Source organism: Eumetopias jubatus, unplaced genomic scaffold (genome assembly GCF_037043125.1).
Source record: "Eumetopias jubatus isolate StellerSeaLion01/CBP00866 unplaced genomic scaffold, mEumJub1_p1.0 scaffold_12, whole genome shotgun sequence".
NCBI lineage: Eukaryota > Metazoa > Chordata > Mammalia > Carnivora > Otariidae > Eumetopias > Eumetopias jubatus.
In genome coordinates, this window is record NW_028274818.1 from 24422361 (window position 1) to 24443914 (window position 21554).

The 21554-nt window shown below is 36.5% G+C and overlaps 1 protein-coding gene across 1 annotated transcript in view; it reads left to right on the forward strand.

Moving 5' to 3' along the window:
• LOC114202783 (complement factor H) overlaps window positions 1-21554 on the forward strand; it is an 88544-nt gene that overhangs the window by 24260 nt on the left and 42730 nt on the right. Inside the window, exons 5-9 of the mRNA XM_088016999.1 lie at window positions 1105-1296; window positions 2924-3094; window positions 5690-5867; window positions 18052-18242; window positions 18678-18854. Coding sequence (XP_087873125.1) covers window positions 1105-1296; window positions 2924-3094; window positions 5690-5867; window positions 18052-18242; window positions 18678-18854 — 909 coding nt within the window. The remainder of the gene's footprint in view (window positions 1-1104; window positions 1297-2923; window positions 3095-5689; window positions 5868-18051; window positions 18243-18677; window positions 18855-21554) is intronic.

Below are 21554 nucleotides of genomic sequence, written 5' to 3' on the forward strand. Positions count from 1 at the left end.
TCTCTGGTAACAGCTGAAGTGAAGAACATGATTTAGACATTCCTCCCCTCTTGTGTGGCAAGGGAGATTTTCCTGTGGTCTTAGTCCTACTGAAAAGAGACAGGAAGTAAGGGAGAGCTCTGCTTTTTCTTACTGATCCATAAAGCAAAGCATAAGAATAAGAAAACGTAGATCCCATTTCCAAATTTTGAGTTAATAATCCCAATCTCTAGTCATCATAGAAATAAGAGAAATGAGTCAGAATAGTCTTAATTCCATGGTGAGGAATAAGTACAGGGGGAGAGGAAAAGAGGAGGGGCAGAAGAAGGGAGAGAGGGAGGAAGGAGGAAGAGCAAGGAAGTGGGGGAAGGAGGAGAAGAAGGGGGGGAGGAGGAGAGCTTTCATCTATGGAAATGGGGGGTGAAGGTCTAAATGCTTTAAGAAACATCTACTCTGGAATCACCTACAGTGTTTATTTAACGCTGAAAATTCTGGTTACTAAAAACCTACTAAACCCGTATCGCTTGGGTAATAGGGCAGGGAGAAAGCCATAGAACTTCCATTTTAATTCTATCCTGGATGATTCTACTATAAAATAAAGTTAAAATGGCATAACCTAAGAGATATTGGGAAAATATGAAGTAAAATCAAAAGGAGTACTTCAATTATTTTGAGCACCAACATGGAAAAGGAAGGAAAATTAAGGACAATTTGTCTATTGAAGTAAATAGAATCAGAAAGTTTGCTTTTATACCTTTTAGGAATACAGCGTTATATTATTCTAGGGCTTAAATGAAAATTTTTATTTAATTATCCCAAGCTTTATATTTTTCAGTTATTTAAGAAACACTTCTTTGTTACTAAAACAATGTAAACTGTCATGCAAAGAAGTAATTTTCTTTGTCCATTCTCATAGAAAAGAATGAGAGATAAGCTTATTGTTGTTTTTTTTTAACTTACTAGTCTTGGTATCCAACAGTTTTATCAAATACTTCTTTAAAAAAATTAAGTAGTTTCCCCCAATCTTACTTTGCTGATGATTTTATCCATATATGTGAATATATACATACTTTTCATAATAAAGTTGTCAAATTCTATTAGGAAAAGTCATATTTATTTTTTCAGTTGTTAAGTGTTTACCAGTGACAGAACCAGAGAATGGGAGACTTACCAGTACTGCATTGGAACTGGACCAAGACTATACTTTTGGACAAGTAGTACGATTTCAGTGTAATTCAGGCTTCAAGCTGGATGGGCCTGCAGAAATCCATTGCTCAACAAATGGTGTTTGGAGTGGAGAAACACCGAAATGTGTGGGTAAGATAAACTTACCATTCATGTGATTGAATGATTTTAGTTTTTCTCATGAAAATATGCATTTTCAAATGTTGTGCATCCTAAAGAATATGAATAATACTAATAACTAACATTTACTGAACACTTACTATTTGCCAGCAATTGATCCAAGTTCTTCACATGTGTCATTCCATTTTACCTTCAAAATGTGTTACTTATGCTCTATTTTATTGTAAAGGAAACTGTGGTGCAAAAAAGTTAAATCTCATGCCCAAGGCTATCATGGCATAGATGGTAGAGTTAAGATTCAAACCTCGATCATCTGAAACCAAAGTCCATGGTCTTAACCATAATTAAATTATGATTGGTTTTCATGGCTCAAATAGACAAGTAAGCATTTTTGCTGCAAGTTTTAATATTGGCCTGTAGAATAGGCTTTCTTTTAATTTGAAAAGTGAATAATTCATTGTTTATTTCCACTGATGAATCATGATGACCTTCTGTGCTTGAATAATACTTCTAGAAAAGGGTCCTGTTTTATATATACACAGTGAGTTTAGATAAGTATGTGGAACTGAATTGCATCTACTAAATAAATTTTTGCCTTTAAAAAAAGTTCTATAGTAAGTTGTAAGTTAAGATTTCTTTAGTTATAATACTGCTGTGACCAGTCTGATGATTGGGGCTTTTGTAATGAAACATTATGGTCAATTTATTTAAAAGTGCCATACTTCATATTACCAGTACTTGTGCAGCAGAAATTTCTGCCTTATTTATTTTTTAACATACCTAAAATCTCTTGATTATTTTCACTTTCCTAGTCTAGTCTATCCAACAGTGAGATGCAGAGAAAAGCATTCCTCTGCTTAAAAACTCTTTCTAACCAAACTAATTCCCCAAGTCAGTAATGGTAAACATATTTATATTCAACACAGCAAATACTGTATGTTCTAGAGGTTCACAGAGGGGGTTTCCTTCTTAAAACTAAATTTCTGTGGTTAGTGAAATGTTCCTGGAATAACTAATGCATATGTTTCAAATGAAGTTGAGGAGGGGGAAAGCATACTAGTCACAGAAACATATGGAAGGGAATACAAATACAAGGCCACTTCCATGAATATGAGGCTCCCCTGTTCTCATGTGCTTGGGGGCCCTTGTGTAGGATGCAAGTAGGGGTAAGTCAGTGACAGATTGAAGATAGGCCAGCACAAAGTTCTAAGGTGCTGCATGTCGTGCTGAAGAGTTTGGCTTTTACTCAGACTGAATTGGGAATCAATGGGGGATTTTAAATGGAGCAATGAAGGGACAAGAAAAAAGGCCATTAAGTTACAAACAGAAAAACAGATTAGAAAGATGGGAGAATTGGATTTGGGAAATTAGTTATTGTTGCTGTAATCCCAGGGGGAAATGTTTGAGAGAAGATGGGGTCAAAGATGATGGCCAGTTTTTGCTTTTGTTTTTTTAGAAAATTTGAATGGATAGTGATGCTGCAAAAACCAATCAGTTACTTTCCAAAGGTGTTAGAACTTTTGCTTGGTTGACTGATTTACCTAATGGAAACAGAATTTGTGTCTTTAATATAACTATGTCTTAGACAAGGCCCTTTAATATATAACAAACATTTTGGAATTTAATCCCTTATATTTAGAAATTTCCTGCCAAGAGCCAGAAATCATAAATGGACGGTCTACATCTCAGAAGAAAATTTACAAAGAAAATGAACGACTTCAATATAAATGTAACAAGGGTTATGAATACAGTGATAGAGGAGATGCTGTATGTACTAAATCTGGATGGACTCCAAGTCCTTCATGTAGAGGTAACATTATATTTCTTTTCTATACATTTTGCTGTATATTTTATAAATTGTTTTCATTCATATACTCCTTAGAGTTAAGCAGTTTATTTTTTCTCACAATGGAGTATTAATGTTTACAGGGATCAACTATTATAAAGACAATATACTTAACATTTTGTGTGCAAGGTCCATTTTGAGAGCAATTAGTATAATTCTCTCATTCTGAAGATAGACATAAAAGACCAAAAGCGTTCAATAGCTCATTAAACAGTTAGTCTGTGGTCAAAAAGCAAGTCTAGAGCAGAGCCAGGGTTGTAATAGGCTTCCTAATTCCCAGGTATATACACTTCCCAGATTGCTCTTGTAAAGCTTAGCATTTAGCTATAAAAAGTAAATTATATTAATACCAGATGAGGAAACCCTCCATTGACAATGGAATTAAGTGGAAATAACTGGAGATTTCATTAACCACAGACCTAATATGAATCAACAGTGATGATGATGCTGGGAAAAAAACAAAAACTCTTTTAGGCTTCAGAATAGGATGTTGTACAGAGCTAGAATCCATCTCACCTGTGTTAGGTGCCCACCAAAAGTCTGGAACATTGTGTTCTACTTAGCCCACCTCATTTTAAAAGAGATGGTTTCAAACTATTGTGACCTAAAAGAGAGAATGTAGATAGTTGAGTTTAAGAAATCATATCCTGAGAAGAATAGCAAGAGGATACAGCTATAACATGGTAACAACTATGTTGAGATATTTGCAAACATTTATGGAAAAGAGTGAGTCATCTTCTGTTGAGGGCTGCAGCAGTGAGTGAAACAAGTAACAAGTGCTATCATACATGAAATCAGAGGTCAAGTGCCTTTCTAAAAGGGTGAGTTTTACAGATATTGTCATACTGTGGGCCAGGGTGGTGGGAAATGGTGAGAAGAGTTGAACTCTGAACTTTTAATCATATGATTCATAATTACATGTATAAACCTTGTTTAATGATCCTCTTTTATAATAACTAGAGTTAGCTTTTGAGTTGATTTTATTCTTTTTAAAAAAATTTGGTTGAGTTATATGTTAAAAAAAAAAAAGAAGATAGCAGGAAGGGAAAAGTGAAGGGGGGGGGAATCGGAGGGGGAAATGAACCATGAGAGATTATGGACTCTAAGAAAAAAAACTGAAGGTTCTAGAGGGAAGGGGGGGATGGGTTAGCCTGGTGATGGGTATTAAAGAGGGCACATACTGAATGGAGCACTGGGGTGTTATACGCAAACAATGCATCATGGAACACTACATCAAAAACTAATGATGTAATGTATGGTGATTAACATAACATAATAAAAAATACAAAAAAAATTTGGTTGACTTTTTTTAATTTTAAGTAAGCTCTATACCCAACATGGGGCTTGAACTCACAACCCTGAGATCAAGTGTCACATGCTCTACTGACTGATCCAGACAGGCACTCCCTCCAACAACAAAAAAAAAAAAATTAGTTGAGTCCACAAACTCAAGAGCTCCTTGGAAAATATATCCTCCTACAATTGAGTGACCTTCACTTTCAGACATTATTAAGAAAATATTTTACAAAGAGGTTATGAACACAGAACAGTGATCACTCACATTAGATCCATGTTCAGCTGATGATGTGTAGAATTCAGCTGTTTGTCTTCATGGCATTCACAGTTCTTACACAAAGAACGTGGGTGCACAAGTCCTCTGACGTTAACTTCTGCCATATGTTTTACTTCCAGAGCCCCACTTAAATATTTAGATAGTTAAATTATCCATCCAGTCATCAAAATATAACTTATAAACCACTTACCTTGTATCAGTCCCCTTGTCCTGTATAAACATTAGAATAAATCATCATTCCAAGTGTCAATGAACATTAGAATAAATCATCGTTCTAGGTTTCAATGAAGTTACCTACTTCAAGGTAAGACCTCAGAATCTGAATTCAATTTTGCTTTGACATAAGTTAAAGTTTATTTCCTGCTTATGCTCACTTCCAATGTAGGTCTGAAGGGACTCTGTTCATTATATTAACTGTAAGAAGAAAGGGATAGAGACATCATCTTTCCATGGCTTTCCTTAATCACTGCAGCTATGGGAGAAGAGAACATAAAAAATCACAAAAGGGCTTTTATAACTTCCTCCCTGAAGGGAAACATGTTACTTTACATTCATTTCATTGTCTTATGCAAATCATGGGGCCATGTCTACTTCAAATGGGATATGCAATCCTACCAAGTGTCTGGAAGGAAGAGACTTCGATGAGAACCACAGATGCCAAGGAAGTTGAAGAATCGTTGGAAAGAATAGTTGAAGTGATATGTCATGAATTTATTGCCACTTTTGGGATATCATGATGTATGCAATGGCTTTGGAGAAAGAGGATTCAATAGTCCAGGGTGCACCGATATATCATATGAGACTTACAGTGGTAGGACATGAGTGATATGGTGGGAAGGATATGAGACTATACTCATTTTAATCCCCTTTTGTGCTGGGATAGGGACAAAAAATAACATCCACTGCCTTTATTTTTATGTACTTGATTATTTTAATGGGTATATTTAATGGCTACATTATCTCCACATGTCCTTTTTTTGTTCCAGAAGTCACATGTACTTCTCCTCATATTCCAAATGGTTACTACACACCTGAAGCCATCCGATACAGAACGGGAGATGAAATCACATATCACTGTAAAAATAGGTTTCATCCTGCAAGCCATGTAAATACGGCAACATGTACTAGTACAGGCTGGCTACCTCTGCCAAGATGTACTTGTAAGTTCCATTCATATTTTGACATATTTCCTAATTCTGAAATTACTGTCTCTTAAACAACAACAACAAAAATGGGGACACAGTAAATCCAAATACTTCCCTTACCGTGTATGTAAAGCAGAGGCTACAAAGACATTCTTTTCTCTTCAAAGTAGACAATTCTTTTTTTTTTAAGATTTTATTTATTTATGACAGAGAGACAGAGCGAGAGGGGAAACACAAGCAGGGGGAGTGGGAGAGGGAGAAGCAGGCCTCCAGCAGAGCAGGGAGCCCAATGCGGGGCTCGATCCCAGGACCCTGGGACCATGACCTGAGCCGAAGGCAGATGCTGAACAACTGAGCCACCAGGCGCCCCAAAGTAGACAATTCTAAGCAGGATCAAAAACATGGTTTTGAATATTGAAAATTCTTTAATTTTTGCTATTTAATGTAAAATATGCATGTGTATGAACATATATTTCTCTAATTTAATTCTAATATCTGAACTAAAACATTTGGTAAGGCTAGTGTCATCTAACACCTAATGTATTAGTTATTTATTTAGGTGTAACAAATTTCCCTCAAAATATATTGGCTTCAAACAACAAACGTTTATCACCTCAGAGTTTCTATGGGTCGGGAATTTGGGAGTGGCTTAGCTAGCTAGTTCTGAGCCAGACACTTCCTGTGTTGTAGTCAGGGTGTTGACCTAGGCTACAGTCACCTGATGGCTCGGCTGGGCTGGAGGATCTGCCTCTAAGATGGCTCACTCATCAGGTTTTTGGCAGGAAGCCTCAGTACCTTACTGCATGGGCATCTCCATAGGCTACTTATATAGCAGCTAACTTTCTCCAGAGCTTGTGATCTGAGAGAGAGAGAGGGAACCCACTTACAAACTAGTCACGCATTGTCTCTTTAGCCATATCTAGTCTTTAGAAGTCAGTCTTTAAGTCCAGCATACTCAAGGGGAGGAGAATTAGGCTCCACGTTTTGGAGGGAGGAGAAGACACCGTAGAATTTTCTAAAGCCATCCCATGTAGCAAAATGCCACTCAGTTCAACAAGGTACTGTATTTTATTTCTGGGGAGTGTTTCCTCTGCCCTTTTCTGTCTGTCTCCATTATCATATTCCTTTTCTTTTCATATTGCAGTTGGTTGTAAAGGTATACCTCATTTAAACTGGATAATACGTGAATAAAAAATGTAATGGTACAAATAATAGGTCAATGGTCTTGATATTAATTCTAGGCATAAGTCCAAAATGAATTTTCAAATCAAAAGACCCCTAAAGAAGATCCCATCATCAGTATGAAACAGACTTTAATGTGTAAAACAATTATAATGAAAATATTGATTGATTGAGATGTAATTGACATATAACATTATCTTAGTTTTAAGTGTGCAACACGATTTGACATTTGTATATACTGTGAAATAATTACAAACACAATTCTAGTTAAATCCATCACCACACATAGTTATAAATTTTTTCCTTGTGAGATAAACTTTTTTTTAAATTTTTTTTATTATGTTAATCACCATATATTACATAATTTGTTTTGGTGTAGTGTTCCATGATTCATTGTTTGTTCATAACACCCAGTGCTCCATGCAGAATGTGCCCTCCTCAATACCCATCACCAGGCCAACCCATCCCCCCACCCTCCTCCCCTCCAGAAACCTCAGTTTGTTTTTCAGAGTCCATCATCTCTCATGGTTCGTCTCCCCCTCTGACTTACTCCCCTTCATTCTTCCTCTCCTGCTATCTTCTTCTTTTTCTTTTTTCTTAAAATATGTTGCGTTATTTGTTTCAGAAGTACAGATCTGTGATTCAACAGTCTTGCACAATTCACAGCACTCACCATAGCACATACCCTCCCCAATGTCTATCACCCAGCCACCCCATCCCTCCCACCCCCAACCACTCCAGTAACACTCAGTTTGTTCCTGAGATTCAGAATTCCTCGTATCAGTGAGGTCATATGATACATGTCTTTCTCTGATTGACTTATTTCACTCAGCCTAACACCCTCCAGTTCCAGTGAGATTAACTTTTAAGATCTACTCTCTTAACAACTTTCAAATATACAATGCAGTATTAATAACTAGAGTCACCAGGCTGTACATTACATCCCTATAATTTAATTATTTTATTACTGGAAATTTGTACCTTTTGGACCCCTTTGCCCATTTCTCCCACCCCCATGCCTTGCCTCTAGCAACCACCAATCTATTCTCTTTATCTAAGATTTTGGTATATTCAGATTCCAAATATAGCTCATATGGTATTTTTCTTTGATTTATTTCACTTAGCATAGTGCCTTCAAAGTCCATCCATGTCATCACAAATGGCAATATTTCCTTCTTTTTTGACTGAATAGTTTATATATATGTCACATTTTCCTTATGCACTCATCGAGCAATGGACAGTTAGATTGCTTCCATATCTTGGCTATTATAAATAATGCTGCAATGAACATGGGGTACATATGGCTTTTCGAGTTAGTGTTTTACTTTCTTTCAGATAAATACCCAGAAGTGGAATTGCTGGATCATATGGTAGTTCTATTAATTTCTTGAGAAATCATACTGTTCAAACAGTGACTGCACCAATCTACATTCCCACTAACAATGCAGAAATGTTCCCTTTCTCTACATCCTCACCAACACTTGTTATTTTTTTCTTTTTGATGACAGCCATTTTAACAAGTGTGAAGTAATATCTTATTGTGATTTCGATTTGCATTTCTCTGATGATAAGTGAAGTTGAGCATCTTTTCATATGCTTGTTGCCCATCTATATTTCTTCTTTAGAAAACTGTCTATTCAGATCCTCTGCCCATGTTTTATTCAGATTGGGCTTTTTGTTGTTGTTGTTGTTATTGAATTGTATGAGTTTTTAAAGTATATTTTGGATATTTACCCTTTATCAGATATATGATTTGCAAATATTTTCTCCTATTCAGTAGGTTGCCTTTTCAGTTTGTTGATGGTTTCCTTTGCTATGCAGAAGCTTTTAGTTTAATGCAGTCCCACTTGTTTAGTTTTGCCTGTGTTGCCTTTGCTTTTGGTGTCAAATCTAAAAAATAATTGCCAAGACCAATGTCAAAGAGCTTATCCCCTATGTTTTCTTCTAGGAGTTCTATTGTTTCAGGTCTTACATTCAAGTCTTTAATCCATTCTGTGTTAGTTTTGGTATATGGTGTACATAGTGGTCCAGATTCATTCTTTTGCATGTGGCTCTCCAGTTTTCTCAACACCATTTATTCAAGAGACTGTCCTCTACCCACTGCTATTCTTGGCTTCTTTATCATAAACTATCTGACCTTATATGCATGAGTTTATTTCTAGGCTGTCTGTTCTATTGAACTATGTGTCTGTTATTATGCCAGTACCATACTGTTTTGATTACTGTAACTTTGTAATATAGTTTAAAACCTAGAAGTATGATGCCTCCAGCTTTGTTCATTTTCAAGATTTCTTTGACTATTTGGATTCTTTTGTGGCTCCAAACAAATTTTAGGATTGTTTGTTCTATTTCTGTGAAAAATGCCATTGGAATTTTGATTGGAATTGTATTGAATCTAGTTTGTTTGGGTGGTATGGACATTTTAACAATATTAACCCTTGCAATCCATGGACATGGACTATCTTTCATTTATTTGTGTCTCTGATTTATTTCATCATTGTCTTATAGTTTTCAGGGTACAGATTTTTCACCTCCTTGGATAGATTTATTCCTAGATATTTATCCTTTTTGATGCTATTGTAAATGGGATTATTTTCTTAATTTCTCTTTCTGATAGTTTATTATTAGTGTATAGAAACACACCAGATTTTTGTACATTGATTTGTATCCTGCAACTTCACCAAATTCATTTATTAATTCAACAAGTTTTGGTGGCGTTTTTAGGGTTTTCTGTGTATAATATTACATCATCTGAAAATAGTGAAAGTTTTACTTCTTCCTTTCTGAGTGGATGTCTTTTATTTCTTTTTCTTGCCTAATTACTCTAGCTAAGACTTCTAATACTATGCTCAGTAAAAGTCGTGAGAGTGAGCATTCTTATCTTTTTCCTGATCTTAGAGGAAAAGCTCTTCACTATTGAGTAAAAAGTTGGTGTGAGCTGGTCATATATAGGCTTTATACATTGAGGTATGTTCCCTCTACACCCACTTTGTTAAAAGTTTCATCATAAAAATTGTTTAATTTTATCAAATGCATTTTGTGCATCTATTGAGATGATGATCATATGCTTTTTATACTTCATTTTGTTAATGTGGTGTATCACATTGATTTGTGGATATTGAAGCATCCTTGCATCCCTGGAATGAATCCTGTTTGATCAAAGTGTATTATCCTTTTAATGTATTGTTGAATTCAGTTTGCTAATATTTTGTTGAAGATTTTTACACCTATGTTTTTCAGGTATTGGCCTGTAATTGTCTTTTCTTCTGGGGTCTTTCTCTGGTTTGGGTATCAGAGTAACACTGGCCTCATAAAATGACTTTGGAAGTGTTCCCTCCTCTTCTATATTTTTGAAGAGTTAGAAAAGGATTGGCATTAATCCTTTTTAAATGTTGGTAGAATTCACCACTGAAGCCATCTGGTCTTGGACTTTTGTTTGTTGGGAGGTTTTTGATTACTGATTTAATCTCCTTGCTAGTAATTGGTCTTTCAGATCTTCTATTTCTTCATGATTCAGTCTTGGTAGGTTGCATATTTGTAGGAATTTATCCATCTCTTCTATGTTGTCTAATTTATTGGTGTATAATTGTTCATAGTAGTCTCTTATGAGCCTTTATATTTCTCTGATATCAGTTGTATGCCTCCTCTTTCATTTCTGATTATATATATATCATTTCTGATATATATATCTGATTATAAATATAATCAGAAAAGATATTTGATACAATTTCAATCTTCTTAATATTATTAAGACTTGTTTTGTGATATAACATATGTCTATCCTGAAGGATGTTCCATGTGTACTTGATAAGAGTTTGCATTCTGATAGTTTTAGATGGATGTTCTGTGTATGTCTGTTAAGTCCATTTGGTCTAACATGTTGCTTTATGTCAGTGTCTCCTGATAGATTTTCTGTCTGAATGATCTATCCATTGGTGAAAGAGGGAGAATTAATTTATTGTATTGCTATTTCTCCCTTTATTTCTGTTCATATTTGGTTTACATTTTGGGAGCTCCTATGTTGACTGCTTAAAATTTACAAGTATTATATCCTCTTGTGGGATGAGCCCTTCTATGTAATGACCACCTTTGTCTTTTATTTCAGGCTTTGCTTTAAAGTCTATTTTGTCTAAGTGTAAATACACTAGTTTTTCTTTTCTTTTTTTTTTTTTTTTGGTTTTTGTTTGCATGGAATATCTTTTTCTATCCCTTCACTTTCAGTCTATGTGTCCTTACATCTGAACTGAGCCTCTTGTAGGCAGCATATAGATGGGTCTTTTTTTTTTTTAATCTATTCAGCCATGTTATATCTTTTGATTAGAAGATTTAGTACATTTATATTTAAAGTCATTATTGATAGGTGTGCACTTATTGCCACTTTGTTATTTGTTTTCCCACTGTCTTGTAATTTCTCTGGTCCTTTCTTCTTCTCTTGCTTTATTCCTTTGTGATTTTATTATTTTCTGTAGAGTATGCTTAGATTCCTTTTTCTTTAACTTCTGTGCATCTACCAAAGTTTTTTGCTTTGTGGTTACCAAAAGACTTACATAAAACAACTTATATTTATAACACTGTACTTAATGTTGATTATGTTCTAAAGCTCTACCATTTTACTCCCCCCATGTTTATATTTTTGATGTCACAGTTTACATGTTTGTGCATCCTTTAATAAATTATCATAGTTATACATATTTTTACTTCTTTTGTCTCTTTAACCTTCTTCCTAACTTTATAAGTGATCAACCCTTACAATATTAGATTATTCTGAATTTTACCATATATTTGCCTTTACCAATGAGATTTATACATATATATGTTTTCCTGTTAATAATTAGCACCCTTTTACCTCAACCTAAAGAATCCCATTTAACAGTTCTTATAGTGTTGGTCTAGTGATGATTAACTTCTTTAGCTTTTGCTTGTCTTGTAAACATTTTAATCTCTCTATGTAGCAGGTTGTTTTTCTCTTGCTGCTTTTGAGATTCTTTCCCTGTCTTTAACTTTTGACAGTTCAACTATAATGTGTGTTGGCGTGGGTTTCTTTGAGTTCATCTTATACACAACTCCGTAAGTTTCCTGGATCTGTACGTCTATTTCCTTCCCCACGTTAAGGAAATTTTCAGTCCCTATTTCTTCAAATAAGTTTCTGCCCCTTTCGCTCTTCTTCTTCGGGGACTCTTATAGTGTGAATTTGGTCTGCTGATGTTGTCCCTTCAGTCCCCACCTTTACTCTTTTGTATTCCTTTTTCTTTTTGCTCCTTTGATTCAGTGAGTTCCACTATCCTGTCTTCCTGATCCTTTCGGGGAGGATCAAAGTTGACCTTCCACTATCCTGTTCCCAATCCTTTCTTCTGCTTTCTCTGGTCTGCTAGTGAAACTTTTTACTCTATTTTTCAGGACAATTATTGTATTCCCCAGCTCTGTGACTTCTACTTGGTACTTTCTTCTATTTTCTATCTCTTTGTTGGAATTCTTACTATGTTTATCCATTCTTCTCCCAAGCTTAGTGAGCATCTTTATAACCATTATTTTCAACTCTTTATCAAGTAAACCACTTATTTTCATTCTATCAAAGGCTTTTTCTGAGGTTTTATCTTGTTCATTCACTTTGAATATGTTCTTCTGTTTCTTCATTTTCCTTCATTCTCTGTTTATTTCTGTGCATGAGATAAAACAGCCACCTCTCCTAGTCTTGAAGGAATGGCCTCACTTAGGAGATGACCATTATTTTTTAACCCTGCCCTACTTTTGGTTATCTCTCAAGCCTTGTGATTGTCCATCACCCTACTTTATGTTTAGTAGCTCTCAATAGCTGAGAGTGTGCCAAGACCTGGACAGTGTCCCAAAGGGGAGGATCTCAGTCAGCACCTAGTTCAGGCTTATAGGAAGCCAGGTCCTCAGGCGGCAATGTTTAATGTATGCAAATATACCTCTTTCAGAGGAAGACTGGGAGATGGGCATTTCTGTCTGCTCCTTCTGAACTGAGCAATGGAGTGATAGCCAGTTAAGATCTGTTTCTTTTTCTGCCACCATCTCTTTGAATTCACAAATACAAACCCCGCTGGCCACCAAGGGCAGGCAATCAAAGGCCAATACCTGGGCAGCAATCACAAAAACCAGGGCACCATATGAAAAAGCTGGACAGCAGATGTGTGTATGAGCTCCCTTCTAGAAGATACCAGCACTCTGGAGTGCAGCAAAGAGAGACCTGTGATCTCTAGAGGTTTCTGGGAGGATTACAGTTGGCCCTTAGTTTAATTAGAAGCCTGCCTCTCAGGATTCAGTTATGAAGACAGGCCAACAGGCTTCTTTTGCAAGAAAAAATAGATTCCTTAGTCTCCTGCCTCTCTGCTGTGCCCTGGGGTGGTAGCCGGTTTAGAATTCTTTCCCCATTTGTTGCAGTCCTATGGGACCACAATCATAAGCCCAGCTGGCCACCAGAGGAAGGCAGTCTAGAGGAATACCCTAGCTGGGAGCCACTAAAGCGAGGGCACCATGGAAAAGAACAAGCTTCTTTCCTGGAGATACCATTGACCTAGAGTGAGGCAAAGGAAGATCACAAAGTTGGCCTCCACTGGCCTATCCCCCAGAGAACACCTATGTAGGCCCCTAGGTGTGTGCCAAACCAGAAGCCTGTCCCTCAGGCTGAAACTTCAGGAAAGGTTAACAGTCCTCTTTTGTAGGAAGACTGAGTTCATAGTTCAGTCTCTATCTATAGTGTGCCCTGGGGGTGGAAGCCAGCCCTGAACTGTCTGCATTTGTTGCAGTCCTGTGGGACCTATGAATGCAAGCCCCACTGGCCATCAGTCAAGTAATGTCCCTTGGGTGGCAGCCACAAAATCCAGTGCCCCAGACATAAAAACTGGGGCACCAGATCCTTGTACAAACTTCCCTTTAGAGTTACCAGTGCTCTGAAGGGCAGCAGAAGGAGGACCTAAAGATAGTGCCTATCCTCCAAGGTTTTTATAGAGGATTATAGTTGGCCCTCAATTGTTTAATTAGAAGTCTGCCCCTCAGGCCCCAGCAGTGAAGATTAATCTAATAGACCTTTTCCACAGAAAGATGGCTGCTTCAATCTGTGACTCTCTCCTGTGCCCTGGGGGTGGTGTCCTGTTAAGAACTCTCTTTATTTGTTATAGTCCTGCAGGACGCACTGGCCACCACAGCCATGTGATCTAGAGGTGTCTCCTGGGTGGCAGCTGTAAAAATTAGGGGGTGTCTAAAGAGGATACAAGCTCCTTTCCTGGAGATACCAATGAGCTGGAATTAGGCAGAGGGAGAGCATAAAGAAGGTGACTGCTGGCCTCTGTCTTTGAAGAGAGTTTTAGTAAGCCCCTATATGTGTATCAAATTAAATGCTTGCCCCTCAGGCCAATGCTTTAAGATAGGCAAATAAGTCTCTTTCACAGAAAGTCTGGGCACTTTTCAGATGGCTTCCCCTATGTGGGGCCCTAGAGTGGGTGAGTCCATGCATGTGGACCCTTTAAGAACTATTTCTCAGTTAGCTGTGGCCTGTGGTCTTATGGACACAAGCCCCATTGGCTTTCAAAGCTAGATGTTTTGGGGGCTTGTCTGTCAGGTGCCAATCTTAAAATCGGGGTTCCAGATGTAAGGTTCAAATCCTTAGGGAGAAGCTTGGGGTTTGGAGTTCCCTCCCAATTGTGTGTCATCATGCTGGGGATGAGGTTTATGGTCAGATTGTGTCCCAATTTTTTCTACCCACTTTGATGTAGTTTTTTTCTCATTTGCCCAATGTGTAGAAATCACTCAGCTAGTTTGGGGGGGAGGGGGTTCAGACAAAATTATTCCATATGTAGGGCACGTACTGAATGGAGAACTGGGTGTTATACGCAAACAATGAATCATGGAACACTACATCAAAAACTAATGATGTAATGTATGGTGATTTAACATAACATAATAAAAAAATTATTCCATATGTAACTGTAGATTCAGTGTGTTCAAGGGTAGAGATGTGTTCAGCATCTCGTACATATCCATCTTGAACCACTTCCATAAGGAAAATATTTAATCATGTTTATGGTTGGCTTATGGAAATGGTTATCAGTTCAACTGTATGTGGGCCCCTGCAAGGTTATTCCCAAGGGACCTTATGAAGTTCTTTTGGACAAGATGGGGAAATTGACCAGTTAGATGGTTTATGAGATAGTTGGTAATTTCATTAAATAACCTCACCCAAGTATCAGATTCAGGACTTTGTTCTCAGGACTATTTTCATGACTCATTTCTGTTATCATAGAGTTTAATTTGTTTAGGGGAAATAGTACAAATTTACAAGTGGAATTTCTCAGGATAGTGATAGTGAATCTGCATTAGCACAGATTCATTCTTCAAAAAGAATCCTATGTGCTAGGTTGAATCTAATAACATGACATTTAGTAGTGACAACTATAAGATACTGGGCTTAGGTCAAAGGAATCAGCTGTACAAGTACAGAGAGATTAGAAATATTTTTTAAATTATTGAGTATCTGAGATGCTTGGAGGCCTCAGTTGGTTAAGCATCTGACTCTTAATTTCAGCTCAGGTCTTGATCTCAGGGTCATGAGTTCAAACCCCACATTGGGCCCCATGCTGGGTATGGAGCCTACTTAAAAAAAATTAGTGAATATTTTAATCAATTTTGAGATTAATTTGAGTCAAAACTATGATAGAACCACCAGTACTGTTAGTATGACCACAACCTGCATTGATAGAAGTCTAAGGTAAAATGAGGCTCTGCTAAGTCTTGCCAATCTCAGTGCTGATCAGACCATACGTGAAATGTTATATTTGCTTCAGAGATGATCTTGTTAGAGTATAAAAACATATTTAAGTGTGCCCAGATGAAAGAGGAAGATAGTAAAGGGATCCAAGCTTGTCATAATAATAATACCTACTTTTAATTTTATCCCCTTTGCATACCTTTTGAAAAGAAATCTCAGCAGGCTGTTTTCTTTAATTCATATCCTCTGAAACACCATAATAGGTGGATAACCGTAGTTGTTCTGAAATCAGACCACCAGGATTCAAATCTCTCCTTTACAATTTCACAGCTAATTTAATTGAGTTCTTTAAGACTCAGTTCCTGCAAATCCAAAGACTGAAACTTGCCCAAGGTAGAATTATTGTTAAATGACACACATCTTTATGTATCATGATGAAATTCATTCAAGAGATAGAGAAAATAATCTAAATATTCAAAAATTAGTAGGGGGAAAAAAAACCCTAGAAGTTTGCTTAAAAGGTATAAGAGTAAATGAGCATTTTAATATCAACATTGGAAGCTTAAAAAAAGTGGGGGGAAAAAATCTATCAATGAGAGCTATGGAGGCCAAGAATCTATACCTACAGAAGGCATCATTTACAAATCTTTATTAAAGGGGCACCTGGATGGCTTAGTTGGTTAAGCCTCTGCTCTTGGCTTAGGTCATGATCCCTGGGTCCAGCTCAGCGGGGAGTCTGCTTCTCTCTCTGTCCCTCCCCACCCCTTGTGCACACACTCTCTCTCTCTCAAATAAATAAGTCAAATCTTTTTAAAAATCTTTATTAAAGAAAAACAGCATATGCAAGAATTCAAAGTGTATAATCCACATAACAAGTCTTCAGAAACTACTGGAAAATTTCTCTAATCAAACAAAAAAGAAAATGGATCAGTGAACTTAAGTAAGTTGAAGATGGTAATGAATACTTGTGTGTGTGTGTGTGTGTGTGTGTGTGTGTGTGCTGGAACTGTTGTTCATGTGTTGCACAAGATGCCTTGCAATCGAATCATTTAATGGAAAAAAAACTAACATTAGTCTGGTATTAAAAGCACTAGATTATCTCTAAATCATCCAACAAAAAGGGAAATTTTTCTAGAAAATATTATATATAAATGTGTTATAAACAACAGAACACTGGAACATATATGTCAAAAATATTCAATTTATAAGAACAACTCAATAAAATACAATTATATTGTACCTCAATAAAAATAGGACATTTTAGTGTTTAAAAAGAATCAAACTATAATGGCATCAAATATTCAGTTTTATTTTAAAATATAGATATTATGACTTATATGACATATTTGAAGCATCTCCTATATATGGTATACATGACATATTATGTAAATGTGACATATTTTAATCACCTCACATACATGATATATACATATTATGACATATATGTCACATTATATGTGACATATATGTGTCAAATATACCATATATAGTATGACATATTATGTATGAAATATATGTTATATATATTATGATGTATGTATGACATATTTTAAAATACCTCATTCTCCAATTAAAATTAGTAATAACAATCAAATGTTTACCATAATCTTAATTAACTATTTAGATATTAAGAAATATTTTTAGTCCATTTCTTTGATTAAATAAAAAGAGGAAAACTTGCCTCAATGACTGATTTCAGGCATTAATAAGAATATTATTTTTCTGCATAATGTGGCAAATGGAAAATTTTTGTGTTTCTCTATGTTTCTTATACTATTTACAATAAGAAGAAAAATAAATTAATGAATGTTAATCTACAGAAAAATCCCACTATCTCCCTACATTGAGTTGGTTTGAGAAGAAAAGGCAGGGCTCTGATTTCTGTTGAGAACAGAAAAGAAAGGAAAAGAATAGATGATCTGAGCAATAAAATCAGTACTTTCATCTCTCAACCAAGATGCTCATTTAATCAACCCGGGCTAAGATGTATATACTCAAGGAGAATTCATCAAATAGGTCTGTACAGTCTTATTCCTCAAGAGTCTTTGTACAAGTTTATATATAATATGACCCACAGATATAATTTTAACTTCATTAGCAATGACTTCATTATATATCCCTGTCATCTGAATTTTATAACTTTTCTTGTCCTAGAAACCTTGTTGCAATGAGCGAAATTATGCTAATAAGAGGATGTAATTCACCAATGAAACAATTCATTTCTAAATTGATTTTTTTATTAAGGTAAAATATTATTTATACTGTTTTTGTTTCTTTTGTTTGTATTGCAAGCGAGGCCCTGTGATTTTCCAGAAATAAAATATGGAAGTTTATACGATGAAAAGCGCTATAGATCATACTTTCCAGCAGCTACAGGACAAAAGTTTTACTATTCCTGTGATTCCAATTTTGTGACTCCTTCACAAAGGCTGTGGGAATACATTACTTGCACACACAAAGGTTGGGAACCAGAAGTACCATGCCGCAGTAAGTAAACCTTTTTATAATTGTATATGTGTACATATTTCAAATAGTAGAGGGGGAAAAACACATAAGTGAGTACAATTAAGCCTTGTATGACAAAAATGAGGCCAAGGGATGAGTTTTATGAGCAAAAAGACCAATATAGGTTTTTCCTTTAATGAGGAGTTCTACATAAAAATCATATTACAGATAAAGATAGAAGCTTTTCAAAAATGCCTATATCATTCATACAAATTTTAATTATAAAAACTGAAGATAAATAATATTGAATATTGATTTTTTTCTTTCTACACATTTGGTAATAGCTTTAGTTTTTCTTAAGTTTTTGGATACTTATGCATTATAGTTTTAATATTGTACAAAGAGTTTTTAACTTATGATTTTGCCTGAATTTATGGGTTTTTAAAATTTTTTGTTCATCATTTTTATGATTTTTAGGACGATGTATTTTCAATTATTTGAAAAATGGAGATTATCCAAGGTATGAACGAACATTTCTCCAAGATGAAACTGTGAGAGTTAAATGCAATTCTGGTTACAGTCTTCGAAATGAGCAGACTATAATGACATGTACAGAGAATGGCTGGTTCCCTCCTCCAGAATGCATCCCTCTCAGTAAGTAAATGGTCTGAGATCCCAGTATATTTATGGTTTTCTAACCCACATCTTTATTAACTGTAGCAAAATTTTATATCAACTTTCTTGTTTCTGCCAATAGATATACTTAGCTTTATTTTTTCCAAGTATGTATGAGTGGATATACACATTTCTTGATACATATGCAGCAAAATAGATGTCTACTGATAGGTATTAGTCAAGAAAACAGTAAAACACAAAGAAGAAACCTGTAATAATAGAGTGATACCAGCAGTGGAGGGAAGAAGATGGTAGTGGAGAAGGAGGAACCTAGCCTCGCCTTGTCCCATGAATACACCTAGATAACCATCAAACCATCCTAAGTACCCCAGAAATCAACCTGAAGACCGGCAGAACAAATTCCACAACTAAAGGTCAAGAAGAGGCCACATTGAAGAAATAAGATGTACACAGTTTGAGAGAAACGGATTGTGGCCACTGAGGTGGGGAGAGAGCCATGGTCACAGAGAAAGACAAGGGACAGATTAACACACAAGGGAGCACATGGGAAAAATGAATTACCATAGCAATTGTCTTGGAAAGTGAGAGAGGCCAAATTTCATAATTCTTATAACCAGTGGGGTTTAAAGCCTGGGGTTTTCAAGGTCAGTGTGCTTGGCTCTGGGACAGCTCAAAGGACATTGGGGCTTGGAGAAAAGGCAACCAAGCAGCCTGTCAACATACAGCTGGAAAGAGCAATCTGAAGAGCACTCAGGGCACACAGTGAGGAGCATGTTGCAGAAAGGCAGTTTTCACAGAGAGAGCCCTTTGGGAACAAAGGAACTGGCAGGTGCCATTGCCCTCCCCCACCCTTTAGCATAAACACAGAGCCACCTGTAGGAACCAGCACAGGGCCAGCACTCACTACTTAACTTGCTTGCACCAAATCCCACCTCCCTGTGCTCCAGTGGAACCACCCTTCCCGGTCATGCTTGCCTCAGTCCCTGAGGAGCCAGCATTCTCCCCCAGAAGACCAAGCCAAACCCCTGCCCTCACCATATCTCCCGACCTGGGAGTTTTGGGAAGCCTTGATTCCAGCAGTGGTGATAAGAGGTCTCATTTCACAAGCAGACCACAGCACACCTAAAATTAAAACTCACCACAGTCAGGCCAGGGACCAAATACTGACCACAACAGGCAAAGAGAGCCTCTGCAGATGATTGGTCTGAAGGATAAAGCAGTCAGGACACAACAGCAGTGTGCATACAGCACACACTGCAGACACTCCCTGAAGTGTCAGGCCCTGGGGGACAGTGATCACAACACTGCAGAGCACTATAGAACCTCTTCTTCATAAGGCCATTACCCTCAAGAACAGGAGAAGTAGCTAACTTTCTTTTAAGATTTTTTTAAAGATTTTATTTATTTATTTGAGAGAGAGAGAATGAGAGATAGAGAGCACGAGAAGGAAGAGGGTCAGAGGGAGAAGCAGACTCCCCGCTGAGCAGGGAGCCTGACATGGGACTCGTTCCCAGGACTCCAGGATTATGACCTGAGCCGAAGGCAGTCGCTTAACCAACTGAGCCACCCAGGCACCCCAAGAAGTAGCTAACTTTCTGAACAAAGACGCATGCATAGAAATTTAGACAAAATGAGAAAACAGAAGAATTTGTCCCAAACGAAAGAACACTACAAGGCCACAGCCAGAGATGTAAGTAAAATATATATTAGCAATATGCCTGATAGATAATATTACAAAGATACTCACTGGACTTGAGAAAAAAGTCAAAGACATGAGTGAGACCTTTAACACAGAGATAAAGAATAACATAGCAGAGATCAAGGGCTCTATAAACAAAATGAGAAACACACTTGTTGGAATGAACAGCAGGCTGGAAGAAGCAGAGGAATGGGAATTAATGACCTAGAAGACAGAGTAACAGAAAGTTATCACACTGAACAAAAGAGAGGAAAAAAATTATGCAATATGAGAATAGACATAGGGAACTCAGTGATTCCTCAAACACAACAACATTCCTATTATTGGAGTCCCAGAAGAAAAAGAGAAAAAAAGGGGAGGGGCAGAAAATTTATTTGAAGAAATAATAGCGAAAACTTCCCTAATCTGGGGGAGGAAACAGATATCCAGATCCAGGAAGCATAGAGAACCCCCCAAAATCAAGAAAAGCAGGCCCATACCAAGACATATTATAATTAAATTGGCAAAACATAGTGATATAGAAAAAAAATTTAAAAGCAGCAAGACAAAAACAAAACAAAACAAAAAGACAATAAAATATAAGGAAAAACCCATAAGGCTACCAGGGGATTTTCAGCAGAAATATCCAAGTCAGAAGGGAGTGGCATGATAAATTCAAAGTGCTGAATGGGAAAAATCTGCAGCCAAGAATATTCTATCCAGAAATCCTATTATTCAGAATAGAAGAAATAATAAAGAGTTTACCAGACAAAAATTAATGGAGTTCATGACCACTAAACCAGCCCTGCAAGAAATATTAAAGGGGACCCCGAGTGAAAAGAAGAGACCAAAAGTGACAGTATGAATGTAGGAAACCCAAAGCAGTAAAAATGAATGTTTCTGTAAAAAAAATTCAGTCAAGGAATTCACAAAATAAAAGGATGTAAAATATGACACAATATACCTGGGGAAGAGAGGAGTAAGAATGGGTTCAAACTTAAGTGACCATCAAATTAATATAGATCGCTATATGCAGAAGA